This window comes from Sus scrofa, chromosome 1 (assembly GCF_000003025.6).
Source record: "Sus scrofa isolate TJ Tabasco breed Duroc chromosome 1, Sscrofa11.1, whole genome shotgun sequence".
In the NCBI taxonomy this organism is placed as follows: Eukaryota; Metazoa; Chordata; class Mammalia; order Artiodactyla; family Suidae; genus Sus; species Sus scrofa.
The window spans coordinates 117,335,055-117,353,573 of record NC_010443.5 but is presented as its reverse complement, the minus strand read 5'-3'; the positions used below and the strand labels follow the sequence as shown (position 1 = coordinate 117,353,573).

The 18,519-nt window shown below is 37.2% G+C and overlaps 1 protein-coding gene across 10 annotated transcripts in view; it reads left to right on the top strand.

Annotated features, from left to right (window-relative positions):
- Nucleotides 1–18,519, top strand: part of UNC13C (unc-13 homolog C) — a 602,011-nt gene that overhangs the window by 411,552 nt on the left and 171,940 nt on the right. For all 10 annotated transcript variants that reach the window (XM_021095034.1, XM_021095054.1, XM_021095023.1 and 7 more), the window contains one exon: nucleotides 1,744–1,829. In XM_021095034.1, coding sequence (XP_020950693.1) covers nucleotides 1,744–1,829 — 86 coding nt within the window. The remainder of the gene's footprint in view (nucleotides 1–1,743; nucleotides 1,830–18,519) is intronic.

The following is an 18,519-nucleotide window of genomic DNA, read 5'->3' as shown; positions in this document are numbered from 1 at the left end:
AATGTTGAGGTTTGTCAAATACCTTTTCTGCATCTATTGAGATGATGCAGAGAAACTAAATTTTTTATCGTAGGTCTGTTGATACAGTAAATTTACATTGATTCATTTTTGAGTGTTGAACCAATATTGCATTTCTGGGATAAGCCTCTCTTGGTCATGATGTATTATCCTTTGTATATATTGCAGGATTGAATCTGTCATTTTTTGTTGAGGATTTTTTCATTTATTTACATGAGAGATGATACTCTTTAGTTTACTTTTTTGTATAATATCTTTTACTGTTTGTATCACCGCACTGTAAACTGAATTAGTATATTCTTTATTTTTAATTCAAACAATTTAAACAATTTCCTCATTTTATGAGCTTAAAATACTCTAATTATACCATAATTTTTGTTGCTATGTATCTATCACATAAAAATTAATATACTAAAATTGTGAGATATTCGTAGCTGGCCATAAATGAAACCTTTTAAAATATATTACTTGCCTACAGTTATTTTTATATGAATAAAGTAAAATTTATTATTGAAAACTAATTTTATATATATCTAGGTTATATTAATTTTTTGCTCATAGAAAGTGCTTTTCATTTAAATATTTAATAAATATACATAATATTTAAGTTTTAAAATAATGGTTGACATTATTAAATAGATACCTGAAATCAGTATGGGTAGTTTGATGAAACACATCTTGCTTTGCTGAAAAATTGGGCTAAAATAGTTTTATGTAGTATTCATGGTCTTTTCTTTGTTGAGGTTATATTGAGGTCATATTCACTTATGTAATCTTTTCTATTCCACTCAGGATTATGTTCTCTTTTTTTAATTTTGAGTCAAAGATGTAAGTGAATACACATATATACATTTATTAAAAATATACACATATATACATATATATTTTTGTATTTATATATACTTAATATGTATTTATATATAAACATATATGTGCATGCATTTTATAATAGTATGCATACATAAAATATATTCGTTAGAACAGAAAATAGTTTCAGTCTTACATACTGATTTTGGGGGAGTGTTTACAATGAAATGAAATAAATGAAACTGTTTTCACTTGGCTATGTTGCTGTGAGCCTTATCATGAGATTGATACACATACAGACAGAATGCATATTTAGAAGCAGTAAGAATCTTGTCTTTAGCTTAAATTTGTCTTATCTGAAAAGCACAGCCTGCCTAGTATTTCTGGAATCCTGATTAATGGGTCCACTATGGGCCGTTTTATTAAGAGTGAGGAATCTTTCTTGAAATAATTTACTTTAAGCAAATAGAAAATGAAAGCACTCAAGCTTGCTTCGAGAAAAATGGCTAACAGATGAAAGAGGGGTGTAGTTTTTGCTATTACATGATATCTGCTACTCAGGGTGATCTGGCCTATCCTCAAATTGAGACATATGAAGATGAAGTGTTTGATACAACTAATGGGGCTCCTTAGACACAATCAAAAACACAGCATAAGACATCCATCAGGATCCCTGAGTACCAGTACTCTGGCAGTGATGTAACAAAGTCTATTTTCCTTTCACCCATTAACTGTTTTTTATCACACTTTGGTGTGTAGCTTTTTTGCCTATGAAATTTTATAAAGACAAATCTCATAAATAAAAAGTGTTTGTGAGTTGTATAGTAATAGCTGTGATATATATGTAATATGAAATCTGTTTTTTTTTTTAAGCACATTTTTCTTTTCTGATCCACTGATAGATGTGTTTGATTTTAGGTTTCCTCAAGAACTGAACATGGGAAAAATAAGCGCTGAAATTATGTGGACCCTTTTTGCTCAGGATATGAAATATGCACTAGAAGGTAATTACAAATATCTGTACTTATTAGAATATACCTTTTAGTTATATCCGATTTTATGTTCTTGGTTTTAAATGTAAGGAATTGATGCATCAAAATATTGATTGTTGTGATCAGTTTAGTCCTAAAATTTATTTGCATATTGTAGAAAGATAAAGGTCTCAAATTATTTAAAAGCCCTGAAGAAATACATACATATTTAATCAAATGGTCTAAGTTGTAGGATAATAATATTTCACTTGTATGATAAGGCTTAGATAAAGGAATACTTTATGGCATAAATATTTATGGCTGAAATCAGACTACATTGAAAGGGTGGATGAGTAATATTAATTCAGATATTTGTCTGCATAGACTTAGAAGTGGTGTCCAGTGTCTGGGCAGGTTAAAATCTGGCCACAGGTGGTACAAGGACAATGGCAGGGCTCTTCCCCAGAAACTGTACTTATAAAAACCCAAATCAGGAGTTCCCGTCGTGGCGCAGTGGTTAACGAATCCGACTAGGAACCATGAGGTTGCGGGTTCGGTCCCTGCCCTTGCTCAGTGGGTTAACGATCCGGTGTTGCCGTGAGTTGTGGTGTAGGTTGCAGAGGTGGTTCGGATCCCGCGTTGCTGTGGCTCTGGCTTGGGCCGGTGGCTACGGCTCCGATTAGACCCCTAGCCTGGGAACCTTCATATGCCGCGGGAGCGGCCCTAGAAATGGCAAAAAGACAAAAAAAAAAAAAAAAAGAACCCATATCATAGAATGAAAAGCAGAGTGAATGTAGCTTTTAGTTGAAAAACTAGGAATTTATTTGTTCTCACATTGTGTTTAGAGTTGGAGATAGAATTATTAACCAGCATGGGATTCCTGTTCTCTAGGAACTTAAAATCTACTAGAGAGTTTTCTTTGTACTTGTTCGATATATATTGAGTCTCTAGATGATCTAAATGTCCATGACCACACTCAGTATGGAAGACACAACAGTGAACAAGACAGCCAAGGTCCCTGGCCTCAGTGAAGTTATGGAGGACAGCTACAGTTACACACACATTGCAGTATGGGGTGGTCAAGACTAAAGATGATGGACTCTCTGAAGGTGAAGCTCCTAAATCAGATGTGGGACAAGGGGGAAAGGCAATATTTCTAAAGGAACTTCTTCTGAGGAAGTGTTAACTTGACAAAGACCTGAAATAGAAAAGTCTGCTTTTGGAAGAGATGAGCAAGAAGGATCTCTGCCTTGTCCAGGTTGGGGACAGCATGTTAGCAAGTAGGAGGAGCACAGCTGTATTTGAGAACAGAGAATGCAGCAGGTCCTCAGAGCAAGAGGGAGCAGGAAATGAGGCTGGAGAAATTGACAGGGACCAGCAGGCAGTGCCTTACAGGTCATGATGAGGAGTTTGACTCTTTGCTAAAATAAATGAGAGATCCTAAAGGGATTTCAGCACGGACTTGTGTTGTTTAGATTTGCAGCTTAGAACTTGCATTGTGACTGCAGTGTAGAAGATAGATTGGTAGAGTAAGGTTGGTTTAGAGTTCACATTCACAGCACCACTGTTTTGCAGCATTGCTAAAATGTAAGCTTGCTGCTAGAGCACAAAGAGGAAACACACAGTTCTTTTTCTTATTTGAAGAAGGAAGTACACAATAGATTTTAATACCTGGTTTTCTGGTGAAGTCTGGGTTACCACCTAATTAAATAAATTAGGATTCATCCTTCAAATTACACCAGAACTTGCTCAGAGAGCAAACTCCTTATTCTGCAATAAAGTGTTCCTTCTCCATTATATTAATCAGTCCTGCTTCCCCTCCCTCTGCCTCCTACCAACCCCATCCTATACTACCCTGCAGTTCTCTCCTTGGAATGTCAAATGTATCTTAAGCCAGACAGAAACCACCAACCGACTAGGCCGCTAAATTTCTTTAGGTAGCATTTTCTCTTCTGTCCCCTGCACACCCCCTCTCTCCTTGACTATCTGTCAGTCATCTCAAATTTTAGAGGATCAACAGAATTCCTCTTTTTTTTTTTTTTTCGTCTTTTATATGGGCCGCACCCATGGCATATGGAGGTTTCCAGGCTAAGGGTCTAATGGGAGCTACAGCTGCCGGCCTGTGCCATAACCACAGCAATACCAGATCTGAGCTGCGTCTGCGAACTACACCACAGCTCATGGCAACGCCGGATCCTTAACCCACTGAGTGAGGCCAGGGATTGAACCTGCAACCTCATGGTTCCTAGTTGGATTCGCTAAACACTGAGCCACGATGGGAACTCCTAGCATAGAATTCTTAATCTTCCCTGTCAAAATCTGCTTTTTCCCCCTGCTCCCTATTGGAATCACTGACACCATCATTCATCCAGTTACTTAAATCAAACATGTAGGATTACTGTGGATTCCTTTATCTTCTTCAGCACAATTAAAGCTTTTTCCTGCCTTCAGACATTTCCCCCAGTTGGTCTAGGGGGAAATTTCAGACATTTCAGACATTTCAGACATTTCTCCCAGACTGGATTTTTCTTCCCAGTCATCTGCAGAAGCAGTCATGTAGGTCTTGGTTTAATGTCACCTCCTCAGGATCTAAAGTCACCTCCATGAACAACCTTATATAAGTCCTCTCCATAGCAACTCACTACTATTCTTTATTTATTTGTTTACTTAGGCTTGCTTGTCCTCACCTGTAAAATAAAAAAGTTCACAATGGATTAGAGGGCAGGACAATGAGCAGGGAGGCCCCTGCCCACACTTCAGAGGAACTTGATTTTTTGGGACCACTCCAAAGTGGAACTGCCTGCCAGGGAACATTTTATTTTGGCAGGGCCTCTATCTTTACTTACATAATAAGATTTATGCAACTCTTGGATATTTCATGTCTCCTTTGCTTTAAAAAATAAGTAGTAATTTCAGACAACTAAGTATAAAATTTATGTTAGGAAATATAAATGTGAAAAAATTTAATGTTTGTCTTAAAAAATGATTAAATTACGAATGCTACAAGTAAACCACCATGATTTTCATTAAATGTTTATTGATTAATTAGTGGTTGATAATTTTGTACAAAAACAGTATCCCAAAATGCTGAGGTTGCATTATCAAAAGTCAGGTTCAAGATCAAGGGTAATTAATAACTTTGTGATTATCTTAGATTTTCTTGGAAACAAGAATCTTTCCCTTAATACACATTTTATTTGACTTTTAAAATAGCAGCTAGGATTTCCCGTCTAGGCACAGCGGAAACAAATCCAACTAGGAACCATGAGGTTGCAGGTTTGATCCCTGGCCTCACTCAGTGGGATAAGTATCCAGCGTTGCCATGAGCTGTAGTCACAGACGTGGCTCAGATCTGGTGTGGCTGTGGCGTAGGCTGGCAGCTACAGCTCTGATTAGACCCCTGGCCTGGGAACCTCTGTATGCCATGGGTGTGGCCCTATAAAGTCAAAAGACAAAAAAAAAAATAAAATAAAATAAAATAAAATAAAATAAAATAGCAGCTATATTGAGACAGAAGTCACACACCATACAATTTACCCACTTAAAGTATATACAGTTCACTAGTTTGTGCATCCACATACATTTTCAGGAAGACATGTTGACCGAAGTAAGAGTAATTTGGATTGCAGTTCATGGTTTATATATCTTCTTCTATACCAGATGAGAAGCTTTTAAGTGCATAGATTGTATTTGTCATCTTTGTAGTCACTGAACCTTAATAGAAACTCAATAAATGTTAGTGTACTTGAATCAAATTGCAGATGGGACCAAGAATCCTAGAACAAGGCTGGAATATTATGTTCAAATTAAACACTTGTAGAATTGCTAGCTGGGAGACAACAAGAGATCTGAGTCTGGGAAACCCAATTTGAGAAAGCTTTATCACTTATGATCTGCATCAGTTTGAGCATTTGATGTATAGTATCTCTAAATTTTAGTTTTCTATTCAATAAAAAAAGCAATAAGACTTCCCAGATTGGGGCGAGGATAACATGATACCTTGAATGTACTTTGCAAACCTACAGCACTGTGCAGATGGGAGAAGACCATTATTATTATATAAAGGAAAGAAGATCTGTCAGAGTCTTAAATGGTTTCCTTTAGGGGTCATTTAAGGTTTAAAACTTCTGGAAGAGTGTTTACAAATCCATGTTCATCTGTTCCCTCTCTCTTCCTCCTTCCATTTCACCATTTCAGTCTAATGGTTGGCTTACTACTATTCCCTTTTTTAATGTGACATGAATAATAATTTTTAGATAAAATGAGGATGAGGGCCACCTCACAGAGTAGAGGGCATGTACTTAAAAAACATTCCGTTGGCAGGCACTTCTGCACATGATATCGATGTCCTTACGTTGCCTATTTGCCTTATAGAATGTTGTTAAAATTGACTATGGAGTAGTGCTTCAGGCTGTTGACCTCGAAGGACTCTGAGTTATATAATTTAGGCTACTCAGTTAGTTTTTCTGATTAAAGATGAACTAGTATTATAAGCAACCTCTGAAGAAGTTAGGTCAACAGAAAGAGCCAGTTAGAGTTTATGGACCTTAGGCTTTTTGATGCAGCTTTTTGCTTTACTTCATGAACTCATCAGCTGCTATACAAAAGAATAATCTAATGCAAAAATAAAATAACTTTTCCCCAACTTTACTCAATTTATATGAGCCATCTTTTTTTTCCCATATTTGATATTAATCACCTTACCAATTTGTTAATTGTAACTGGTGTGATCACTATGGTGATAACTTGCTGAATAAATTATTTTATAGATTTAAAAAGAGGATATTCTTTCTATGAAAAAGGTAGTGTGGGAAGAAAAAAATCTCTGATGGAATGTGCCATTTTATAATGAAATAGAGTTGGTTTTGTTGAATTTTTTCTAAAGAAGTTATTCTAAAGACTTTCATAGTTTTTACCCTGGCTGCTACAAATATGGGTTTTACAGTGATTTAGATCTACATGTGAGTTCAGTCTTGGCTACTTTTTATTTCGTTATTAGCTATAATTTTAGAAAATTTATTAAAGTAAGTCTGTTTCCATATTTTATTTATTTATATTTATTTATTTATTTTTTGCTTTTTAGGGGTGCACCAAGGCGGCATATGGAAGTGCCCAGGCTATGGGTCAAATTGGAGCTGTAGCCTCTGGTCTATACCACAGCCACAGCAACGCCAGATCCAAGCTATGTCTGCAACATGCACCACAGCTTATGGCTATGCCAGATCCTTAACCCACTGAGGCCAGGGATCAAACCCACAACCTCATGTTTCCTAGTTGGATTTGTTTCCACTGTGCCATGATGGGAACTCCTCAGTTTCCATGTTTTAAAGCTAGGGAAAATACATACCTTATAAGGTTAAGAGGAAAGAGAGAGAAATGGCAACGAGGAGATGATAGTTTCCTAGTGCATAATAGATACTCAGATATTACCATTTATCATAATTTTGAGGATTGTAATTTAGTAGACAATAACTTGCAGATGATTTAAAATACCACCGAAACATCTATATGCCTATAAGTGACTGAATCGTTTAACCGATGATTCTAGCTGACTGCAGACGTTACATTTATCATGTTGGTATCCATAGAATTTGGTTGCCTGGCAATTCTTCAATCAGGGCAGTCCTGTTCAGGGCTCTGAATGTGTAACATATGTTGGTGTCTTCAAAGTCCTTATTAAAAGCAAACCCTGTAAAACACTGCTTCTTAAGTTAGGGTTTGTGGTTGGTCTTAAAGCTGTATCCTGAAATTGCATCCACATTTAAGGGTGGGTGGGATGGGAGACAGGTGTCTAAGGCATTTGCCGAATTCTCAGATGAATCTGAATAAATGAATAACTAAAAGTCACCGAAAATCAGTCCATTTAAAATGACTGTTTTGCTTAATTAACTCAGGCACAGATGGAATTAATTATAATATTCAAAAAACAATCACCTTTCACCTGGCCTTGGTAAAGTCTCTGAGATCAATGCTTCTCAGACCTTTTCTTTTTTCTTTAAATGGCCGAACCCTTGACATATGGAAGTTCTGGGGCTAGGGGTATAATTGGAGCTGCAGGCCTTCACCACAGCCACAGCAACAGAGGATCCTTAACTCACTGAGTGAGGCCAAGAATTGAACCCACATCCTCATGGATACTATGTCAGGTTCTTAACCTGGTGAACCACAAAGGGAACTCACATTCTCAGACTTTCTTGTGCACACTAATATCCTGGGAGTCTTGTTAAAATGCAGATTCTGATTGAATAGACCTTTTGGAGGGTTGGGGATGAGTGATTCTATTTATTTTTTTTATTTTATAGTGAGTTTTATTTTTTCCATTATAGCTACTTCTGACAAAATGTGAGTTGATGCCTCAGTGTCTGGTTAACAATGCACTGAATAGCAGCAAATCGTTTTTTTTGGGGGGGGCACACCTGTGGCATATGAAAGTTCCCAGGCTGGGGGGATCCAGCAATGCAGGATCCGAGCTGCTTCTGCTACCTACACCACAGCTCAGAGCAACGCCAGATCCTTAACCCACTAAGTGAGGTCAGAGATCAAACCCGCATCCTCATGGATCCTAGACAGGTTCATTAACCACTGAGCCATGAAGGGAACTCCTTTGCAAGTCTTTAATGTAACATATTAGTTCTGGAATTTCATCTTTTTATCACCAATCTTTGATGTCTGCTGCTTAGTTATCATGCTGGACCTCACCCATAAATGAAGATTCTCAGACTACCTTCTTAGTTTTTCAGTGTTTCATCATCCTAATGAGCACAGTTGTCACTGTAACTTTGCCCTCTCTGTTATCATGTGCTGTCTTCTCTTACAAACTTGAGTATTTGTATACCTTCAGAAAGTTCTTTACTTTCTTCACATTTATATGGAGGGGGTGCTTCTTTCAAAGAAGTATCATCTTTTTAAATTGCCCTGTACCCACATATAGGTCTCAGATGACCCTTTGCCTTTAAGAACATTGCCCTTGACCTTGTAGCCACAAAGACAATGAGAACACAAAGTCATGGTCAGTTCTCTCCTGATCTTGTTGATCACTTTTGCTGTACTAAAAGAACTGACCCATTGACTCATGAATTTCTGTAGCCTTCCTTAGAATATTCTTATCCTTAATATCTTTCTGGTCTACCTCGTACCTGATCTGCCTCAAATTGTTTTTTATACTTATCATCTTTCTTGTCTACTTGTCAGCAATTTTCTGCTGGTTTCAAGTTTATTTGCACAAATCACTGATTTTCAGTTTATCTTGAACCTCATTTTTTGATAGAAAAGATTGGCTTCTGTATAATTTCTATAGTCAGTAAATCTCCCTGGAAACAACTGATTTCTTTTTTCTTCTATTTCCTACGCTCAGTTTTAATCTTATCAAAATGACAGAGATTAAAGCTAGGCCTCTATATGCTTCAAAGTCTGTGGATGGAGCTGGGGTTGGTAACATGCTGTAAATGATTTCTCTGGCCTCCTTTCCTTATAGTAGTGATTCTCAACCTGTTTGGTGTCTTCCCCCATTCCATTGTTCCTCAGAGATACAGAAACTCCCATAAGTAAAGGAATGTTAATGTGTCTCAACCAAGGATACATGAAAGGTGACTTTCCCTCATCCTGTTGAGAATCTTGAGTATTAATCTTGCCAGGAAACAGATGACTGTTGAACGACTCAGAGAAATAATACAACACTTATTGATAAAAATATTAGATTTTAATGGATAATGTCTCTTTAATTTTATTTTATATTGGAGCAGAGTTGATTTATAATGCTGTGTTAGTTTCAGGTGCACAGCAAAATAATTCATTTTTGCATATATATTTACCCATTTTTTTCAGATTCTTTTCCCATATAGGTTATTGCAGAATATTGAGCAGAGTTCCCTGTGCTATACAGGAAGTCCTTGCTGATTATTTAATTTATATAAAGTAGTATGTATATGTTAATCCCAAACTTCCAATTTATCTTCCCTCCCAGTGCTTACCCTTTGGTAACTATAAGTTCATTTTCAGAGTCCTGTCTGTTTCTGTTCATTTGTGTCATGTTTTTTTTAGATTCCACATATAAGTGATATCATATGATATTTGTCTTTCTAATGTGTAATGTCTTATACCTGAACAAATTCTTTCCTATATTTTATATGACTAAAAAATCATTTTCCTGTTCTGAAAGCTTTTGGTAAAATTTAGGTACCTTGGCAGTGGCTATCAGAAGGCCACAGAGACAAACACTACTTTAGGTCCTTTCTACATTCTTGATATTATAAAATAGCATTATAACAACACAACTGTCTCGGCTAAAAATCGAATAGTCATGGTTGACTTTTTCTCATTTTTGCCTGTTGTTAGCACATCTATACTCTAAGCTCTATGTATGAAATTCTCCTTAATAATTTTTTTCTCTGATTCTTTTTTTTTTTCCACTTTTTAGGGCTGCACCCATGACATATGGAGGTTCCCAGGTTAGGGCCTACACCACAGCCACAGCAACGCAGGATACGAGCCACATCTGCAACCTGCACCACAGCTCATGGCCACACTGTGTTCTTAACCTGCTGAGCGAGGCCAGGGATTGAACCTAAAACCTCATGGTTCTTAGTCTGATTCGTTTCCACTGTTTCTGCTGCTCCACGACACTCCCTTGATCAGACACATTATCTTTCCTGCTTCCACCTTCACTGATATGGCTCTTCCTTTGTAGATGCCTTCTGGACCACTGGATAAGGTCCAACCTCCTTAGCATAGTACCCAGTACCGTCTTCTCCTTTCTGTACCTGATTTCAGCCGTAGTGCTTAGCACTTTCCCCCATACACATACTATATTCTCTTGCTACATCCAACTGTTTAAAATTCCCCTGCCATTCTTTTATAAGCATATGCCCCAGGACACGTGCACAATGCCCCTGATCTCCCTCCCAGGCTTTTTCCTACTTGCCACTCCCAGCAAAGACTCGTGCATTCTTCAAAATCCAGTTCAAAAGTTTTTTTTTTTTTTTTTCCTGTCAAGTTTTCCCTGAGATTCTCAGAAATAAGTATTCTCCCACAATATTTCTGATAATACCATTTATCCTTGAGGCATACTTCACACACACATTGCCTACCTGAGCTCTTATTCATCTTTGTATGAATCTCCCTCCTCTCCCTTTCTCTGACACTATAAAAATACAATAAATCAATGGATGCATGCATGAATATAAGCCTGTGTCTATAGACAGACAAAAGCATAGATGTAGGGTCCATCCAAAACTCTAATTTCCAGTCACAATTCAGCACAATCACACAAACCTGATACAGTCACTCATACAAAGGAGAAGTTTTTTCTAAGTATGTAGTCCCATAATTATTCTCACTGCATGTTATGGTTGTAGCAGTTCTAGGAAATGTTTAATAATCAGAGATATGAAAAAAACTAAATACCTTTCATTAGCCATAGAAATTGAGTGTGTGTGTGTGTTTGCAGGTCATGTGTTTGTGTGTTATAAAATAAGATGAGGATTGCATTGAAGTACAAGCTATGCTCCTTCACAAACTGCGAAATACCTCTTCCAGTCACGCTCAGCTTATCAGTCCCTACCTGCTTTTCTGCAACATCTAATTTGTTTTAATATGTCCTTGCCAAGAATTATAAGTCTAGATTAATGGACAACAAATGAAAACAAAAGCACATGGCTATTAGTTTTGAATGCTCATTATTGCATAAAGACCAGATCTCTTCATTTAAATTGTTAGGGGCAGGTCACATGCTTCATACTTTGAAATGAAATGTGATTTCTGGATTAATGTATCAATTATGTTTATTTGAGATATCATGCATTGTATTTGCCCCCACCCCCCTAAAATAAAGGCAAAAAAAAAAGTATGTATTGGTAATTAATTTTTCTTAATTGACTAGGCCAGTGGTTCTCAAAGTATGGTTCCCAGACCAGCAAGCAGTAGCATCACTTGGGAAGAGGTTAGAAATGCAAATTTTTGGGACCACCTTATACCTACTGATTCAGGTTGGGGCCTAGCAATCTTTTTTTTTTTTTAAACAAGATATCCTGGTGATTTTGATGCATGCTAATGTTAGAACTACTAATCTAAGGAATGTATAATCAACATAGTGCCTTCTCCTACTTTGATCTGAACACATGATTTTTTTTATTATAGTTGATTTACAATGCCATGTTTGTTTCACATGCACAACAAAGTTATTCAATTATAATGTTTAAATACATATATATTTATATAATGTTCAGATTATTTTCTATTGTAGGTTATTAGGTTATTACAAGATATTGAATATAATCCCCTGTTCTATACAGTAGGTTCTTGTTTGTTTATCTTATATATAGTAGTGTGTATGTGTTAATCCCAAACTCCTAATTTATCCCCTTCTTTCTCTCTTTCCTCTTGGGTAACCATAAGTTTGTTTTCTATGTCTATGAGTCTATTTCTGTTTTGTAAATAAGTTGATTTTTGTCAGTGTTTTAGATTCCACATATAAGTGATTTCATATGATATTTTTCTTTCTCTTTCTGACTTACTTCACTTAGTATGATGATCTCTAGGTCCATCTATGTTGCTATGAATAGCATTATTTCATTCTTTTTATGGCTGAGTAATATTCCATTGTATACATCTCCTCTATCCATTTCTCTGAGGATGGACATATAGGTTGCTTCCATGTGTTGGCTATTGTAAATAGTGCTGCAGTGAATATATGAGCTCATGTATGTTTTTGAATTATGGATTTCTCTGGATGTATGCCCAGAAGTGGGACTGCTGGATCATATATAGTAGTTCTATATTTAGTTTTTTAAGTAACCTCCTCACTGTTCTCCATAGTGGTTGTACCAATTTATACTCCCATCAACAGTGTAGAAGGGTTCCCTTTTCTCTATACCTTCTCCAATATTTACTATTTATAGACTTTTTCATGAGGCCATTCTGGCCAGTGATCATACAATGATTTTTGAAGGTGTTTAAGTAAGTCAGAAAAATGTCCCTTATAATGATGGTTAAGATGGAGGAATGGTTTGGATGCATCAGCTATGTAAAAACAAATCAGGAAAGAAAAAAAGTTAAAGGAGCAAATTGATTTGTGAATATCAGTTTTTAAGTTTATAAGTAAAGGAAAGAAAAGAAGAATTAAAATAAATTTTTTAAGGGAGAATTGAAAAGTAATCCTCAAGAAAATGAAGAGAGGGAGCAAATGAGCTGGGTCAAGTCCAGTAGCATGACACTTGATGGGAAAAAAAATGGCAAGATGCTAATGAGTCAGCCACAGAGATATACAGTTCTTAAATTAAGAAAAATCCATGAAGGGCTCATTAACATAGAGGAAAGTGAGCCTCCATTATAAAAGGATGAAAAAGCTTCTTATTTTATTTACTCCTCACTCAAAAGAAAAATAGAAACATGTACTCCATTCATGTCAAGTCATTTTTCTTTCTTTTTTTTTTTTTGCCTTGGAGTCAATTTCCAACAAGAGCAAATGAATTACCACTAATGTTTACATCTTTCTTTAAATCTGTATTTATCATTTTTAATAGAACAAAACCCCAAATGCATTTCACAACAGGTAATGCTTCTTTTGTACCATAGTGCTGAAAAGCTAAAGGTGATGATTAACATTACTATTTATTTGTTTTATTGTTCTTATCAGTGTGACTTTAAATGGGGATTTTGGTCAAGTTTTGCATGACAATACTCTCCACGTTTAAGTGTTCAGCATGCTTCATACATATTTTACAGAATTTTTGAAATCATTTTTAAGTAGAACGGGTGGCTTTACTAGTGATAGTCTCAATGTTATGACATTGTGAGCTTATTGGGGGAAAGGACCATGTTCAGCATGTTTGGTCCTTAACACAAGCTTGGCACATGTCAGTGCTCAATAAATAACAATTGAATGACAATCCAAGTTGCACTAAAATAGTGTGTATAAATAGGCATGTGTGTGGGTTAACTGGATAAATTAGAGTGATTTCTTCTAGATTAGAGCCAGGGAATGCACCCTATTGGTACATTCTGTATTAAAGTACATTATTCTTCACTTAAATTGTCCAAACTGGCATTTCGATGGCAGCAGAGTGAAGCTTCAGTTCATCAAGATATTTTTCTTCATATATGCCTTTGAGATTTGATCCTTAGCCAAAGGCTTTCCAGTATATGATAGTCTATTTCACATTAGCAAGCACAGCATACAAAATACGTGGTGAAATTCAACTTCTATGAAATAGTGCCAAATTTCAGCCATCAAAAAGATTTCACAGGCTGGTTGATAAAAATCAGCTGTTGAGCTATAGACTTTAAATTCTAAAGCTTTTAAATGCCATCTCTCATGGCATTTAATGAGGAAAGAGAAATTCACATAAATGTTAAAATAGCAAACAAAACAAAACAACAATAAAACAAACAAAAAAACAGGGCAAGATCAAGGTAGATGGATGTGTTGCTTCCCCACCTCCCTGCGCTTGTCTTATTTTCTCCTCCTACTGCCTGTCTACCCCTCTCCCCTTTGTTATTATCCTCTCCAACACCTGGTAAGCTCAGGGCTTTCCAGCAGATTGAACACACTGTGATGTTTGGGACCTCTTGCTTATCCCTTCCCAAAGACCTGAAATCAGAATAAGGAAGGAAAAGTACTCAAGTTAAAAATCAGGAGGAGTGGCAATAGCAAATAAATCCTGCTTATTCTGGTGAGCTGGAAGTGAGCAACAACATGAAAGGAAATAAAATGGAAACTAGAAATGAAGCTTATTTGACTGTGCTTTTTACCTTCTAAACATGTTATTTCTCAGACACTTAGGGTTTCGTGCCTCCTATCATCTTTACTCTGAAGGAAAGCATCAATGCTAATTCAGATGACCTAAACTGGCAAGCACAGAGCCCTGTTCACACACAGACTAACTGCATTGAGCAATTTCTTCCTCTCTGGCAGTTTCCCTCCCCACTCCCCATGATTAGATTGAAACTACTTGTTTTTTATTTCTGAATAGACATAGAGGGTGAGCTAATTAGAACATGCTAAAATGTTTGGCTTCTAAATAACAGAAAAGAAAAAAAAAAAAGGTGTTCAGGAGTGTTTGTAATGCTATTATTAACCTTACCCTGTAATCATCTTCTAACTTGTCTTATAATCGATTACAGTAAAAATTAATTAAAATTTGTTGACATGAGTACACTATTGTGTTCCTTTGGTAGAAATAGGTATATCAGTGTAGAGTGTAATTAACTGGTTAGCCACTTTCTCTGTATCCCCAAAAATAACTACAGAGCAAAAACAGGTCTAAGCTAATTTAGACTATGCATGTGGTCTCACTGGCCACGTAAACAAAGTTATTTGTCAAATGCATCCCATGTGAGTTCTGAAGTTCCAGGCAACAGTTTTTAAGTCTGTTCCCACAGTAGTGAATTTTAGCCAAGTCTCAGGTAAATGGAAATTGTTTTCTAAAAGCCCGGTAGCCTGGTTTATTAGAACTAGGAAATGGAGCATTACCTATTCAGATATTTCGAATCATTGCATGGCCAGTGTATAAATAGCACCTTAAGGTCCTCCTGGTCATTTTCTCTTTGTCCAAACTCAGTCTCTAACAGAAATATTCTACTTGTATCTCACATTATTCTGCTGTTTGTTTGGTTTGGATATAAAGAACAATAATAGACACCAGCAATCCAAGGGATTAATAGCAACCTAGCCATCTGTACTCCTAAGAAACATTGAGCTTTCTCACATTTTTCTTTGACGATATTAGAATTTAAGTCTTTGTTGACTCAATTCAAGGTCCTGCAGAGTTGCCCCCTAACTGTTGAGCTTGTTACAGCTCAGAATTCTTGTCACTTTTTTTTTCTTCTCTGGATGTGAAGCCTCTGAAAAATACAAGGCAGCAGTCTGGGCTGTCCTTCTGTCCATCATAGAGCATGCCTGTTTTCTAGCTAATCACTTCCTGCTACCTTAGGTGGGCTTAAAGATTAGGAAAGAATAAAACAAGCAAATCACCTGCAGTGGCACCAAATAGCCAAAGGGAAACTCTCAGCTCAGGCATCTAGTTTAAGATTAGTGTCTCAGGGAGTTCCTGCTGTGGCACAGCAGAAACGAGTTTGACTAGTATCCATGAGGACACGGGTTCGATCCCCAGCCTTGCTCAGTGGGTTAAAGGATCCTGGGTTGCTGTGAGCTGTGGTGTAGTTTACAGATGTGGCTCAAATCTGGGGTTGCTATGGCTGTGGCATAGGCTGGCTGCTGTAGCTCCAATTCAACCCCAGCCTAGGAACTTCCACATGCTGCAGGAGCAGTCCTAAAAAGCAAAAAAAAAAAAAAAAAAAAAAAAAAAAAATAGTGCATCAGTTATCTATCATTGTGTTAACAAATTATCCAAAACTTTGTGAATTAAAACATGAATAAGTATGTAAGCTCTCCCATGGTTTCTGTGGGATAGGATGTTTGGTTTCTGAGGTTGACCAAGAACTGCAGTTGCTGAAGGCTTGATGGGCTGAAGGAGCCACTTCCCACGTGACCCATTCATGTGCCTGTCAAGCCATTGTGGGCTGTTGGCAGGAGGCCTCAGTTCTTTTTGGTCCTCCCTACAGACTCCTTGATTGTCCTCTCAGTGTGACAGCTAGCCTTTCCCAGAGTGAACAAGGCAAAACAAAGGGTTGAAAAACTGCAATGTCTTTTCCAGCCTAGCCTGGGAAGTTACCCTTTGTCCCTTCCATGATATCTTATTGATCACACAGCTGAGCGACATTCAATGCAGGAGAGAGCACACAGGGACACAAAGTCCAGGGGGCCAGGATCTCTGGTGTCAGTTTGAAGACTGGCTTGCGCAGTTACTACTCACCTCTCCGATCATTTCTTTATAATACGAGCATCTTCTTATATTAGGATAGGCTTTTATTGTTTGTGTTGATTTGAAACAAAAGTAGCAATCAACCTGGGTAAAACCGATTTTCTTCCTGCTTTCCCCTCAGGCCCTCTCCCTTGACCACAAGAAAGAAGGTCAATATGAACCAGCCTTTGAGGGTTTATGTAGATAAATTGATTTCCAAAATGCTAGGGCTCTTGTTAGCCCTCTCTAGTTTCCTAAGCTCCTCTGGGAAGGGAAGTCTGGTTCACGGAGAGGAAATTAAATCCACACTCTATCTCTTGTGTCTTTTCATTGCAGAGCAGTGGTTTGCAACCGTGGCTGTGCTTTAGAATCACCAGGCATAGAAACTCGACGTTTAAAAAATGTTTAATGGTTTATAATCTTATTTGGCAGCTACCCATTTAGCACTTATTAGGCACTTCTCTAAATGAGTTGCAAATATTAACTTATTTGAACTTTCTAACAAGCCGTTAAGGTAGGTGCTATTATTATTATCTCCGTTTTGTACATTAAGAAATTTAGACACAGAGACGTTGATTATTTTGCCCAAAGTCACACAGCAATTGATTAGAAGAGCCTAGACTTTAGGAAGTTCTAAAGTATATCCAAGATTGAATATCACTACTTTTAATTAAGTTTTTAAGGCCTTTGAGAATCTGATGAAATATGCAGGCTCTATTACCAGAAAGATTCACATAGCATAGACATGAAATATGTGTATAAATCATTTCATGGATGTTTAAGTAGATCACCCATAGCCCTTTTGCAGACTTCTTCCAGGGATCTTTGAAACTTAAGAACTTTTGCTCGCCAGAGCACTGGTTTCCCCTGGACCAGCATCATTGGCATCACCTGGGAAGTAGTTAGCTATGCAGATCCCCACACCTCAGTTGAGACCTACAGAATCAGAAACTCTGAGTATGAGGTTCAGTGGTCCCTATTTTAATAAGACCTCAAATGAATTTCATGTAGCTAAAGTGTGAGCACCACTGTTCTAGAAGGCATGTGATTTACCAGTCAGTGATCCTAGCTTCAAGGTTCTGAAAAATCTCATTGTTCTTGTCTTACCTTTAGGTGTATAGAAGTTCTTTTCTTGTGCTAAGACCAGCTCAGCAGGATGGGGCTGAAGAACGGGTGCTAGGAAACTTAAGGAAAGAAAAGTTAACATAAAACAAGACACAGAGACATTTATCTTAAGTAAAGGTGGGAACCGGGGAACTCAAAGTCTCAAGGACCAAGAGCGCTGCCTCAAGAAACCGCATTGCTTTTGATGTGCTCTTTAGGATTATGTCAAGTGAGGAAGGGGTTGTAGGTGCAGGATATAGGTTTTTTTAAGTTATTTTAGAAGTTACATAGCTGGTTGCTGATTAAGCTTTTATTCTGACCTTTAGGCATTTAACAATCATTAGCATTTGAGGAAGCTTGGCGTCAGCTATCTATGCGCAGCATCTAGAGAATCACCATTGTGCTTCTGCAGACCGCATGCCTATCTGCAGCAACTGGCAGGCCTAGGTTTGCACCTAGCTTCTACTTGCTAATGCATATCCTGCTAATGACTCTTCATAAACCCCTTGGGGCCATGAGGCTCCTCTTTCTTTTATTCTAAGAGGATGTATCATGCTGTGCAAACCGGTGTGCCCATCTGCACAGGTCTGGGCTTGCCTAGACCAACGCATTATGTCCTCATTCAGCTGACCCTATGAATAACTTATGCCTTTAGGTCTTTGTGCTTAAGCTTAAGTCATTCACCAACACTGTGACTGTTTTTCAAACAGGAAGATGGGATAAAGTAAAGCAGGACAAGATGGAGTTTTCAGCAAAGAGGCTAAGAAAATATTGTAGAAACATGTGTCATGACATTCTTGTATTAAAACTAGATTTATTTT